Source organism: Monodelphis domestica, chromosome 5 (assembly GCF_027887165.1).
Source record: "Monodelphis domestica isolate mMonDom1 chromosome 5, mMonDom1.pri, whole genome shotgun sequence".
NCBI lineage: Eukaryota > Metazoa > Chordata > Mammalia > Didelphimorphia > Didelphidae > Monodelphis > Monodelphis domestica.
The window spans coordinates 78,289,621-78,302,716 of record NC_077231.1 but is presented as its reverse complement, the minus strand read 5'-3'; the positions used below and the strand labels follow the sequence as shown (position 1 = coordinate 78,302,716).

Below are 13,096 nucleotides of genomic sequence, written 5' to 3'. Positions count from 1 at the left end.
TATTTTTAAAGTATTTTAAGCAGTAAATGTTATTTTTTATTAAAATAATTTTTATTCTTTCAGGTGGAAAGGCATGACATGAACACCCTGAGCCTTCCCCTCAACATCCGGCGTGGGGGATCAGACACAAATCTCAACTTTGATGTCCCCGATGGCATCCTGGACTTTCACAAGGTCAAGCTCACAGCAGACAGCTTGAGGCAGAAGATTCTAAAGGTGACTGAGCAGATCAAAATCGAGCAGACATCTCGTGATGGGAACGTGGCCGAATACCTCAAACTCGTGAATAGTGCAGACAAGCAGCAGGCTGGGCGCATCAAACAGGTATTTGAGAAGAAGAATCAGAAGTCAGCCCATTCCATTGCCCAACTCCAGAAGAAACTGGAGCAGTACCATAGGAAGCTCAGGGAGATTGAACAGAACGGGACCCCACGTGCTTCCAAGGACAATGCCAAGGACAACTCAAAAGATGGTCATGGTAAAACTCGGCCAGTGGGCCAAGGGATGGAGAGTGGGAAGTCGGGCATGCCAGGAGTCTCCCTGACACCACCCATGTTTTTCAACAAGTCTAGGGAGTTTGCCAACTTGATCCGAAATAAATTTGGCAGCGCAGACAACATTGCCCACCTGAAGAGCTCCTTGGAAGAATTCAGGACGGATGCCAGCTCTAGAGTGTATGGGGGCAGTGCCACCATTGTGACCAAGCCGAAATACGGCAGTGATGATGAGTGTTCCAGTGGCACATCAGGCTCTGCGGACAGTAATGGCAACCAGTCCTTTGGGACTGGTGGGACAAACACTCTGAGCAGTCAAGGGAAGCTGGCCATGATCTTAGAGGAGCTAAGGGAAATTAAAGAGACTCAGACCCAACTGGCCGAGGACATTGAATCTCTAAAAGGGCAGTTCAAAAGAGAATACAGCTTTATTTCTCAGACCTTGCAAGAAGAACGATACAGGTATTGTCACTCCCTCATTCACTCTTTGTTCAGTTCAGAAATAAATGAGTAGATTAAGAAGAGTGAGCGTACGTGAGCACAGAGGGCCTATCCTTGTTTGAGGATGCTCTAATGGGGATGGTTTCCATGGATATATGGGGATGGGTCAAAAGAATCAGTGTTCTTTTCTAGATGGCACACTCTGAGGTTGTCCCTCAATTTGTGACAGTGTATGGGTGTGCGTGCACACAAACATAATAACTGTCTTGAAAATCTGTCAGGAGCATATGTATTCATTTGAAGTTCCTAGTCCATTCCAAGAGAAACATTTTTAAAATATTAAAAATATTTTTAAATTTTATGTTTAAAAATGTACTTTAAATATTTTAAAATTTAAAATTAATTCAATTCAATTTTAATTTAAAAATAAAGTTAATTACATTTTTAAATGTTTTAAGTATGTTAAAAATCTTACATTAATCCATTCATATGCATTCTTTGGGGGAAGGGGGACATAAGTCTAATATGTCTCTAGTGGTACCTCAGGGGAATGATTTGGAAGATATTGAGTTCAAATCCTCCATCTAATACTGTCTCCCTGTCTAACTTTGGGTACATTGAATTTGATGATGGATACCTTCTGGGATCCAGCTCTTATGAATCTTTGACTCTCTCAGCCTCAGTTTCTTCCTCTTAAAATGAGGGGGTTGGACTAGATGGCCTCTGAGATCTCTAATAATTCTATATCATGGGGGCAGCTAGGTGGCTCAGTGGATAAAGTACCAACTAGAGTAGGAGGCCCTGGGTTCAGATCTGGCCCAGGCACTGCCTGGCAGTATGACCCTGGGCAAGTCCCTTAGCCACATTTGCTTGGCCCTTGCCCTTTTACCTTACAGTTGTTACTAAGACAGAAAGTAAGGGTTTCTTTGTTGTTGTTGTTTAATTCTATATCTATAATCTTTTAATCTTTCATCTCTTCCCCTAAGTCACTGCCAAATTCTGTATAAAGTTTCCTCATCTGTAAAATGGAGGTAATAATAGTACCTGCCTCAGTGGGTTCTTGTGAGGATCAAATGAGATAATATGTAAGTTGATAAAGCTCCATATATATGAATGCTAGTAAAATGTTTTAAACATTAATAAAATGAAGTAATTCAATTAACCAATTATTAGCAGGCTCCTATTGTGTGCCAGGCACTGGGCTATCCGTCAATGAGCCCCCCCCCCAAAAAAAATAATATTCCACTGATTGCGATGAGGAGATGATTCCTTGGAATGAGGAAACTCCATTTATCCTTGTAAAATGGCAACTGTTTTCAACCTAGTCTTCAAGAATTACTTGAGGTCACTGATGGTTAAATGACTTATTCCTAGTCCCAGCATGTATCAATTGGGACTTGAACCCAGGTCTTCATTACTCCATTCCTTTTTTTAAAAAATATTTTCTCTCTGTCCTAATAACATCTCTAAGGTAGAAGAGTGGTAAGGGCTAGGCAAACTTGGGTATGTGACTTGTCCAGGGTCACACAGCTGGGAAGTGTCTGAGGCCAGATTCGAATGCTGGTCCTCCTGACTCCAGGTCTTGTGCTCTTTCCACTGCTACCTAGCTGTCCCATTCCATGCCTTTTCATCCACTGAACCACCACATTCTCATAAAACTGACATGATATCAATAATAACTGTTTTGAGAGGCAGCAAGAACTAGGTTCAGATTCTGATTCTGTCCCATACTGGCCAAATCATGGGCTAGTCACTTACCCTCTCACTGCCCTAGGCAACTCTCTTAAGACTATAAAGGATCAGTGAGTTGCCCGTAACATTGGCAGAGGGAATTTTCACACCGAGAGTTATTCTACTCACAAAAATTAAAACTACCAAGAAGAATAGCTGGCTTTAGGGCCTTGGGGGTTTGCAAAGCACTTTCCATTTGTTTTGAACATTTCATTATCTATAACTTCTCATTTGAGTACCGCGTCCACCTATAAATTAAATGCTACAGGTAGGTATTATTTAAGTTTTACAACTGAGAAAATTGAGGCTGAAGTTAAATTAACTTCCCCATGGCCATGAAAGGGACCTGAGTATCTAAGAGGACTGTCCAACCCAGATCTCTGCAAACTCCCAGCAGAACGCTTTTCACTCCACTCCACTGAGATTAGCCAAGAAGATGAATCTTCTAATTCCTAAGAGTGCGGCTTAATTTTAGTTTGAAAAGCTATTTTTGCTTTTTAAAAAATCCTGAAATAAACAAACTACTCATCACATACATGTGCCTTTTTGCAATTTAGTATATGTCTATACACATACTACCAGGAGGTGGGATTTGACTTTCCAGGGCATCATTCAATCAGTAAACATTTATTGAGTCCCTACTATGTGCCAGGCGCTGTAGTAAGCTCTGAGAATGCAAAATAAAGCAAAGATGATTCCTGCCCTCAAGTAGCTTATAATCTAAACATGGAAAAAATATGATTTAAACATGAAAAATGTATTTGATATTATGGGTATTATGGCATTGTGTTTAGAGGTCTGGCTTTAGAATTAGGGAGACTTAGGTTCAAATTCTGCCTTCTGACACCTTCTGATATCTACTCACTGTGTGACAATGGATAAGTCTTATAACTCCTTGTATTCTAGACTACTCTCTCAGAATACAAACGAATACATATACAGAATTCTGAGAGAATACTGTATTCTCTTTAGAATACTGATCTGTGATAAAAAGTTTCCACACTGGGGATTCTTTATACCAGTGTAGTTATAGATATTGGTCCTCCCTTTGCCCCCCTCCAAAATTGGCACCCAAGTTGTGAGGCCTGGAAATGTTTTCTATTTATTGAGATGAGTCATCTATCTTTTCTAATAATCTAAATTTCTTGTTGGCCCAAACTCCTAACAACTTATTTCAGATTGGGAGGAAATGCTATAAAACCTAGGTATGGGTTCCAGTGTCCTTAAGACCAAAGTCCAGGTTAAATTCAGCAATAATAATTGTAATAACCAGTCTACTTAGGTTGTAAAGTTTACCAAGTGTTCTTTGTCTTTTGTAAGGTGTCTGATCTCCATTTTGCAAGAGAGCAAACTGAGGTTCAGGAGGGGGCATGGGACTTGATTAAGGTTACACAGCTTATAAGTTTGGGGCTCTGGGAATTAAACCCAAGTTGACTTTATGGTATGTGAAATCCATGACAGTGAAACTCCTGTTAACAAATGGCAGAGAAAAGGGTGGGCATCAAACCAAGATGGATGCCAGTGGGATGTAGCCTTTTTATTATCCTAAAATGCATTCCAAGGCATTCTTCTATTCACACTGGCCTTGGCAAAATGCATTAGCTGATGAAATCCATTCCTGCCTTCATTACAGCCACTTGGCATTTGAGCAGAGAGTCCCTCCTGATGAGATTTTTAGTTGAGTGAGAGGAGTCTGGCAGGGCCTGGAAATAAGTAGGAAGAGAAAGCCAGATCTGGTATAAATGAAAATCTTTGGAGTTAGGACAAAGAGACATCAGTACAGTCATCTCCTGAGAGCCTGCAGAGTTTGGGTTCTGAATAGTCAAAGATGGCTCTTAATCAGCAATCTGGTCCAATGGACAAGCAGCCTTCTTTTTGTTGATGAATCTCTGTCCTGCCATCCTTTCCATTTCATCTTTTCATTTGCTAAAGGAAAAGCCTCTCTGTCCATCTGGAGATCAGAATAATTGAAGAGAGGATAAAAAGAGTCAGCATCTCTTTATTTAGATTACTAGACTGATTTCAGGTGGAATTTTGAAAGGCTTCTTAATTATACTCTTGCAAGATGTTTCCAAAAAAGATATGTTCACACTTGATTTCACTTTTTGGAAAAGGTATGAGAGACTAGAAGACCAGCTCCATGACTTGACAGATCTTCACCAGCATGAGACCACCAACTTGAAGCAAGAACTGGCCAGCATAGAAGAGAAAGTGGCCTACCAGGCTTATGAAAGGTCTCGAGATATTCAGGTACAACCGTCCTAATCGATTTCTTAAAATCAGGGTCACTGATCATTTTTGTTTCATCATCACAGTCAATTCTGGATGTTGCCTCTTTCCCCTTCACCTATTGGAATCCTCCCTAGAAAAACAGTTAAGTAACCTAACCCTAACCCCAGTGGACTTCTATGTCAGGGTATATGACATTCTGCATCCACAGTCCCCCACTTCTCTACTGAGAGGAAAGGAAGGGAATATTTCACTCAAATGTGTGTGACCTATTGGCTTAATTCTTAGAAATTGTTCCTCGACTCAGATTTAGGCACTTGCCTTAACTTACCTGAAAAAAAGTGAAATATTTTCCTTTATAACCCTTAGGGAAACAATTATGGGAGCATAATTTCCAAACCCCTACCTTCTCCAATACTCCATACATCCTCCCTCCTTGTCAAGCAAGACATTGAGATCTATTCTTTCTAGAGACAAACTATTCCACCCATCTGCTTTGGTCAGATAAACACCAAATGTCTACTGAAGATCCATTGTATGTATAAGATTCTGTTAGAGTAGCTGCAAAAAGAAGGATCAGGGATCTAGGAAGTATTCATTATGTACCTACTCTATGCGAGGCTCTCTTCTAGGCATTGAGCATATAAAAATGAACCAATCCCTACTTTCAAGGAGTTTACGTTCATTCAGGGAAGACAAAAACCAAATATACACAAAACAAATTGGAGCCCTGACGGAGCCTGATCTCTAGTTGGGGAGCAGAGATTGGCACACATTTAGAATTGTCATCAAACCATGTCAGACCTCATATCTCCTTGAGATGAGAACTGTTTCATTTTAGGATTTTTTTTTCCTTCTATCTCCAGTACCAAATGTTTTCTGGTATATAGTAGTCGATTAATAAATGCTCGTCTTTGGTGTTATTTGTCCAGTTGTTGAATAGATCGTAGGTATACTTCAAAAGAGTATTTCCTGATAGACCTTAGGAATTCAGAACAAAGTATAATGAACTAGAATGTTTCATGGAGAAGGAAAGCCATAATGAGTTGGACCTTAAAGAATCAATGAGTTAGATTGGTAGCAGACAGGGCAAGTCTCAGTCTAATTGCTGTAATTAATAAATATTGGACTTGCTAGATTGAACTGGGTTGACATATTCAGAGTGACCCTTGCATCAAAATGTAAACTTTCGGAGGCCACGTGCTATTTCTTTTTTCTGTCTTTGTATCCCTACTGCCTGAAACATAGTAGGCAAGGCATAAATGCTTGCTGACTGCTGGATACTGTTTCCAAATATGGGACAAGTCTGAAATGAGGGCTTTTCAAAGAGTGAAAAGTTCCCCTTTTAGGACATTTTCGCTTTAGAATATGTATCTCTGATGGGGCCATAAAATATGTTCAGCACCTTATCTCCATTTTACGGACGGTAGGTGTTCCCAAAGGTGTGCCCTTGACCCGCTTTTCTCTCTCCAATTAATCCCCTGGAAATCTCACCTACCCCACTGTTTCTCCAAATGCCTCTGTGTCTAAAACAGGAGAAGCTATCTATCTTGTCCCCGGCTCTTTCCTAAGTTCCAGAAACACCCCTTCAACTGCCTGCTGGTTCTCTCCACTGAATGCCACCAACATCTGTTCATTTCTGCCTCAGTACTATGTCTCATGTGGAATAGTGAGATAGGCAAGTAGGCTTGGCAGCAGGGAGGCCTGGGTTCAAATCTCACTTCTAACACATTAGCTAGGTGACCCTGGGTAAGTCTGTGCCTCAACTTCCTCATCTCTAAAATGAAGACCATTTCCAACTCTACATTTGTGTCCTGTGGCCTCCTATCTGTCCCTTCCTTCATATTCTCATTTCTTATTCCCTTCATAGAGGCTCCCTGTTGGTCTTTACTCAAGTCACCATTGAACCACATTCCTTACATCCCCCATCCCCTTTCACAACTTTCTATATTTCCCTATTTCTTATCTATTGAGACTAACATTCGAGGCCCTCCATGCTCACATTGTACCCTCTCTTTGGATATTTTACTTTTCCCCCACCGTGATCCATTTTTACACACACACACACACACACACACACACACACACACACACTACAGACTGTTGGGGCTAGGAGAAACTACAGAGCTCATCCAGACCAAATGTTACCAGCTCCAAGTAGAACATTCCCTCATCTGATAGAGTATAAATTCCTTGAGAGCCCAGGCTATTTGATTTTGGTGTTTGTATCACTAGCACTGAGCACTGGCATGTAGTAGGGGCTTAATAAATGCTCGTTGACTAATTATTATTTCCCCTCCCTTTGAGGTTCCTGCCCCATCCACTGAGGTTGGCACTTCAAATTGTGTTCAGAAAAGAGTCAGACTGGCCTGGGCACGCTGAGAGCAGTATCTTTTTTATTACGGGTGTGTTTGAGTGATCACAAGGGAAGGCTTACAGTTTAATGCACACAGGAGTGGGGGAAGCGGGGCGAGGGCTGAATTAGGGCAAGAGAAACAAGGAAAACATATCTAGGGCAGTGGCTGACATCGCCAAACTAGGTTAGGGAAGGGATACACCTTGGGTGTGCCAGTTGGGCAATGAAGGCTCTGTACCATGGTGAGATGTGTCTGCGTACTTGGGCAGCCCACACAAATGGCTAGCCCCCACACTGAGACCAAGCCAAAGCAGGTGAGAGCCAGGGGTGTTGTAAAGGGGTAGGGTCTTACTCAAACACAAGGCACCAGGGATTGGTCTCACTTTAGTATCATAGGGTAAGAAAGTTCCCAGCATGAGCTTTTCCTCCCCAATATTACATGTCAATTAAATTAAAAAAAAAAAACCCTTACCTTGGGGGCAGCTCAGTGGCTCAGTGGATTTAGAGACAGGAAGTTCTAGGTTCAAATCTGGCCTCAGACACTTAACTGTGTGACCCTGGGCAAGTCATTTAACCCCCATTTCCTAGCTCTTGCTGCTCTTCTGCCTTGGAATCAATACAAGATGGAAGGTAAGGGTTAAAAAAATAAAACCTCACCTTCTTTCTTAGAATAGAATATCAATTCTAGGGTAAAGAATGGTAAAGACTAGAAAACTGGGGTTGAGTGACTTGCCCAGGGTCACAAAGCTAGAAAGTATCCAAGTCCAGATTTGAACGCAGGACCTCTCTATCTTCAGCTCTGCTTCCCTATCTACTGAGCCAACTATCCACGCCCTAATATAGACAGTTAGAACTGAGGAAGATTCTCTGAAAGGGTCATGGTATAGGCAACAAGAAAGGAGAGATCCCTAAAAGTAGAGAATTTTTTTGTGGACCATTCTATCTTTATATTGGTCTCAAGCCAAATTATACCTCTAAATAAAGGGGGGAAATTATGGAGGCATTTACTAAAAAATAACTATACTAATTGATTATCTCCAAAATTCTGATTTTTAGGAGAGAGATTTTTTTTCTCCTTCTCTGAAAAGCAAATATTTTGTGAAAGAAAGTGACTTTTTAATGAGATATCTTGGGTATAAATCCCAAGTGCTATTTAAATCCCAGTGACTTAACTTCCCTTGGTGGCTGCTGTTTCCTCATCTGTAAAATGAGAGAGTTGGACAAGATGGCTGTGAGGGCCCTTCTGGCTCTGGTTCTGTGATTTTTTTTGTAATACTATAATTTTTAATAATTCTCCCATCTCCCAGATACTTCTACCCAGGAGTATGCTGAAGCAAGCTTGTACCATTGAGTTGATTGTTAAATTTTCACTGGGAGCATTTACACCGTGGGAATCAGCAAATGCTATAAATTCAGGCTCGATTCATTGTTTTGTTAATTTTCTAGTCTTAATAAAATGATGTTGAAAATGTTAGCAATGCAGATTAACTGGTAAAGCAGATTTGAAGTATGCCTCGTGTTTTCAGAGAGCCAGTCCTTAAACATTTACTGGCATACCCTTGTTTCTGCCATCGGGATTTGTGGTTTTAAAACTGTGTTGCTTCGGTTACACCTAGGCAGCTAGGTATCACAGCAGATAGAAAGGACCTGGCATTAGGAAGTTGTTGTTCAGGCATTTCAGTCATGTCTGACTCTCTGTGTTTTCATTTTGGGTTTTCTTTGCAAAGATGCTGGAGTGGTTTGCCATTTCTTTCTCCAGGTCTTTTGATAGATGAGGAAACTGAGGCAAACAGGGTTAAGTGACTTGCCCAGGGTCATACACCCAATAAGTAGCTGAGACTGAATTTGAAGTCAAGTCTTCCTGACCCCTGGCTGGGCACTTTATCCACTGCACCACCTGGCATTTGCTATGTATTAATGTGCTGAGGATACAAAGGAAAAATAAAAAATAATCCTTGCCCTCAGAGAGCTGAGTCTTGCTATGAGAAATAATATCTGCAAATCTGGGCAGATATAAAGTAGATGCAAAGTGAGAGATGGGGTGGGAGGGTCTCTCTGGGGCTCTTTTTGTCATGGCCCCTCTGGTGAAGCCTATGGACCTTTCTGAGGATAATTAAATGCAGGGGGCAGCTAGGAGACTCTGTGGATCAATAGCCAGACCAAGGAATGGGAGGTCATGGGTTCAGATCTGACCCCAGACACTTCCTCGCTATATAACCCTGGGCAAGTCACTTAGCCCCCACTCCCTGGCTCTTACCACTCTAATACCTTAGAACCAAGATACCATATTGATTCTTAGATGGAAAGTAAGGTCTGAAAAATAATTTAATATACCAAGAATTAACAAGGAGAGACAAATTATATTTAACTAGTCACCAGAATTTTTTTTAAGTTTGCAGACCCCAGGTGAGGAGCCCCCACACTAGTATATGCGGGGAACAGGGGGATGGAGTTTGGGAATGGTTTAATGTAGAAGATGGAGCTTGAAGCCAGCAAAGGATTCTGTGGCACAGAGGAGGGTTGGGCAAGAAGGCATTCCAGGCACTGAAGACAGAGTGGAAAGACTTGAAGCAGGGAGCCCCCAATTCAGAGACTGTTGCTCTAAGATAATGAGAAGCAGGAGCCAGAGCGGTGTCTGCCAAACTGAAACTGGGGGTCTGCTGTTTCACCAGGAATCACTGGAGCTGGTATTCCTGCTGCCTGGCAGATCCCTGGGTAATACCAAAACCTTAGAATTCAGGGCAGTTATGGAGGTGGAAAGCATTAACCTCCCTGGCTCAGGAGGCAGGGAAGCAGAGTGATTATGGAGTATTTCTGGCCTGACTCGTAGCCAAGAATGCTGTTTCCATCATCCCGGGTGCAGGTAAATTATAGGGGTCCAACATGATACCATTTTGGTTCACAAAGTGGTGACCATCTGGGTTGTTCGTATCGGACTTTGTTGATGTTTGCTTTATTTCTTTTCTTCTCCTTTCAGTCATTTAGAAATTATTTTAGAGGAAGGCGAAAGGCAGAGAGACAGGAGAAAAGTCTTCAGAGAATTCAGAAAATTCCATTTAAGCTTTTATTCCTGATTCCCTCTTGAACTCTAGAAGGGGGAAAACCTTGCCAGGGAAATGACTAAGTGTGTGGTTTTGTCATGTTGGTGGGTAGTGGAACTGTCAGGGGTCTTACTCAGCAAGGTCTTAGTCATGGTGTGACTTCTCAGTTTCAGTCCCTCTTCAGGCCTTTGCTTCTGGGCTGTGCCAAGGCATATATACACCCCAGGGTGCCCGTCGCTACAGGCTGAGGGTTTACATTAACCTCCAGACTAAATAAAAGGTTTTTAAGGGAATATCAAGATTTATTCGAAACCCTCAATGAAAAGCATCCAAAAATAGTTCTAAGAAATAATACTAACTCACAGATCCATAGCCCTTTAAAGTTTGTAGAGACATAAGACATGCACATATTGTTCCATTTAACAGTTGAGGAAACTGAGGTTCTGAGAAATTCATAGGATCACAGATCTTAGGAGACATCTTATTTTACAGATGAAGAAAAGGAGATCTAGAAGGATTTTTCTTGGAGGCACCTAGATGTCACAGAGAAGGGAAGGGAACTCAGGGTCCTGAGTCCAAATTTATCCTAGTTGGATGACCCCAAGCAAATTATTTAACCTCTTTTTGCCCAAGTTTCTACAGAACCGTAAAGTAAAATAAAGGTAATAATAGCACCTGCTTTACAGGGCTTCTGTGAGGATCAAATGAGATAATAGCTATGAAGCATTTAAAATAGTGCTTGGCACCTGGTAGGTGCTTAGTAAATATTTATTTCCTCCCCCTTTCCCATTATTATTAAGCTAGTGTCTGTGGTGCAACTTGAATCCAGATCTCCTGATTTCAAATGGATATGACCAAAAGAAAGCTTTCAAAGTGAGTTAGATCAATTCTTAAGTCAGCCCGGTGGCACCTTGGGTAGAACTCTGGGTTTGGACTCAGGAAGACCTGAGTTCAAATCCAAGTCACTTAAACCTGTTCATTTCACTTCCCTCCTCTGTAAAATGAACTGGAGAAGGAAATGGCAAACCACTCCAGTATCTTTTCCCAGAAACCTCCAAATGGAATCATAGAGATTTAGACACAACTGAAAATGACTGAAGAGTTCTCCCATTTTATAGATAAAGAAATTAGGACCTAGAGAGATTAAGTGAATTGGATATAGTCACAGAGAACAGCAAGTGGAGAAGTAGGATTTGAACTCAAGTCTAGTCAATGTTCTTTTCTCTACTGCTCCATTTTTAAATTATTTAGCTTCCACTGGAGAAGTAGCTGTGGCCTGGCAGGCAGAGCCTAAATCTGAACTGGAATATGTGCGCAATTTATTACAAACTTGTGACCTTCTCCAAGTCACCTATAATCTTTTGTGAGTGATTGATTGTTAGCTCTCATTAAAACTACTATTGTTACATTTTTTTTAAAAACCTCACCTTCTATCTTAGATTAATACTGTGTCTTGGTGCCAAGGCAGAAGAGCAGTAAGGGCTAGGCAATGGGGGTTAAATGACTTGGCCATTTAGACATCAGACACTAGGAAGTGTCTGAGGCTATATTTGAACCCAGGACCTCCCATCTCTTGGTCTGGCTCTTAATCCACTGAGCTGCTCAGCTACCCTCTTATATAATTATTCTTACATCTGAATTTGAGCTGGTTCTTGGAAGCTGATCAAACTGATAAGCAAGAGGAAATAAAGTTTAGTGAAGTGATAATAAAATAGCACTTTATATTAATTAAGGTTTACAAAGTGCTTAATAAATATCATCTTATTTGCTCTTCAACCAGGGGAAGGAAAAGTTATTATTATCCCCATTTCACAGATGAGGAAACTGAGACTGAGAGGTTCAGTGACTTGCCCTGGGTCACACAGCTGGTTAAGTGCCTGTGGCAGGATTTGAACTCAGTCTTCTTGACTCCAGGCCTAGTGTTTTTATGTTCCCCTTCCCCCTCCCTCCCTCCCTCCCTCCGTCCCTCCCAGCTGCCTGGAGGGACAAAGCTCTTCTGTTCTTGGCTTTTGTGGCCCAGTTAGGATCCAGACCAGCTGAGATCCAAAGACACCTAAAGAAAGCCCTGGGAAACCTTATGAGGACTCTTAATTGTTATTCCAATAATTTGATAACATGCTAAGAGAAAACCTTGGCTGGATTCTTTTGTATGAGAAGAAATGAAGAAGAAGCTTTAACTTTGATCATCTGGTGTAATGAGAGTTGCCATAGCAACACTTTAACTCCACTCCTTGGTCTCCAGTGTACACACTTAATGGAAAATTATAATGAATGTTGGAGCTGTTAGCTTGTGCTCTCGCTCTCTTTATTTTTTAACCAGAAAATGACTCTATTAAGCAAATGCCTCTCAGTAAACAGGTTAGACAATATCACAGTGCATTGAACATAATCAAAGGTTTATCAGTCAACAAACATTTATGCAGTGCTTAATGCACGCCAAGAACTGGGGATGCAGTGAGGGGTAAAAATGCAGTCCCCGCCCTCGAGGGGCTAAGTGAGTAGGAGAAGGAATGGTTGCTGAAGGAAGAAGAGAGCAGGGGCTAGGAAGGCCCCAAAGTTGCTGGCTTTTCATTTTTTAAACCCATACCTTCAGTCTTGGATTCAATACTAAATGTTGGTTCCAAAGAGAAGAACAATGACAATAAGAATGAGACTACTGGAGTAAGTGACTTGCCTAGGGTCCCACAGCTACGAAATGTCTAAGGCTTGATTTGACCCCAGGACCTCCCATCTGTAGACCTTGCTCTCGATCCATGAGCCACTTAGTGGTCCCCCCTCTGAGTTTTTTGCTTTCACTTCTATCC

The 13,096-nt window shown here is 41.5% G+C and overlaps 1 protein-coding gene across 5 annotated transcripts in view; it reads left to right on the top strand.

The window, feature by feature from the left end:
- Positions 1-13,096, top strand: part of TMCC3 (transmembrane and coiled-coil domain family 3) — a 397,001-nt gene that overhangs the window by 368,168 nt on the left and 15,737 nt on the right. For all 5 annotated transcript variants that reach the window (XM_007503219.3, XM_001363950.4, XM_056798650.1 and 2 more), the window contains exons 2-3: positions 64-956; positions 4,781-4,916. In XM_007503219.3, the coding sequence (XP_007503281.1) occupies positions 64-956; positions 4,781-4,916 (1,029 nt within the window). The remainder of the gene's footprint in view (positions 1-63; positions 957-4,780; positions 4,917-13,096) is intronic.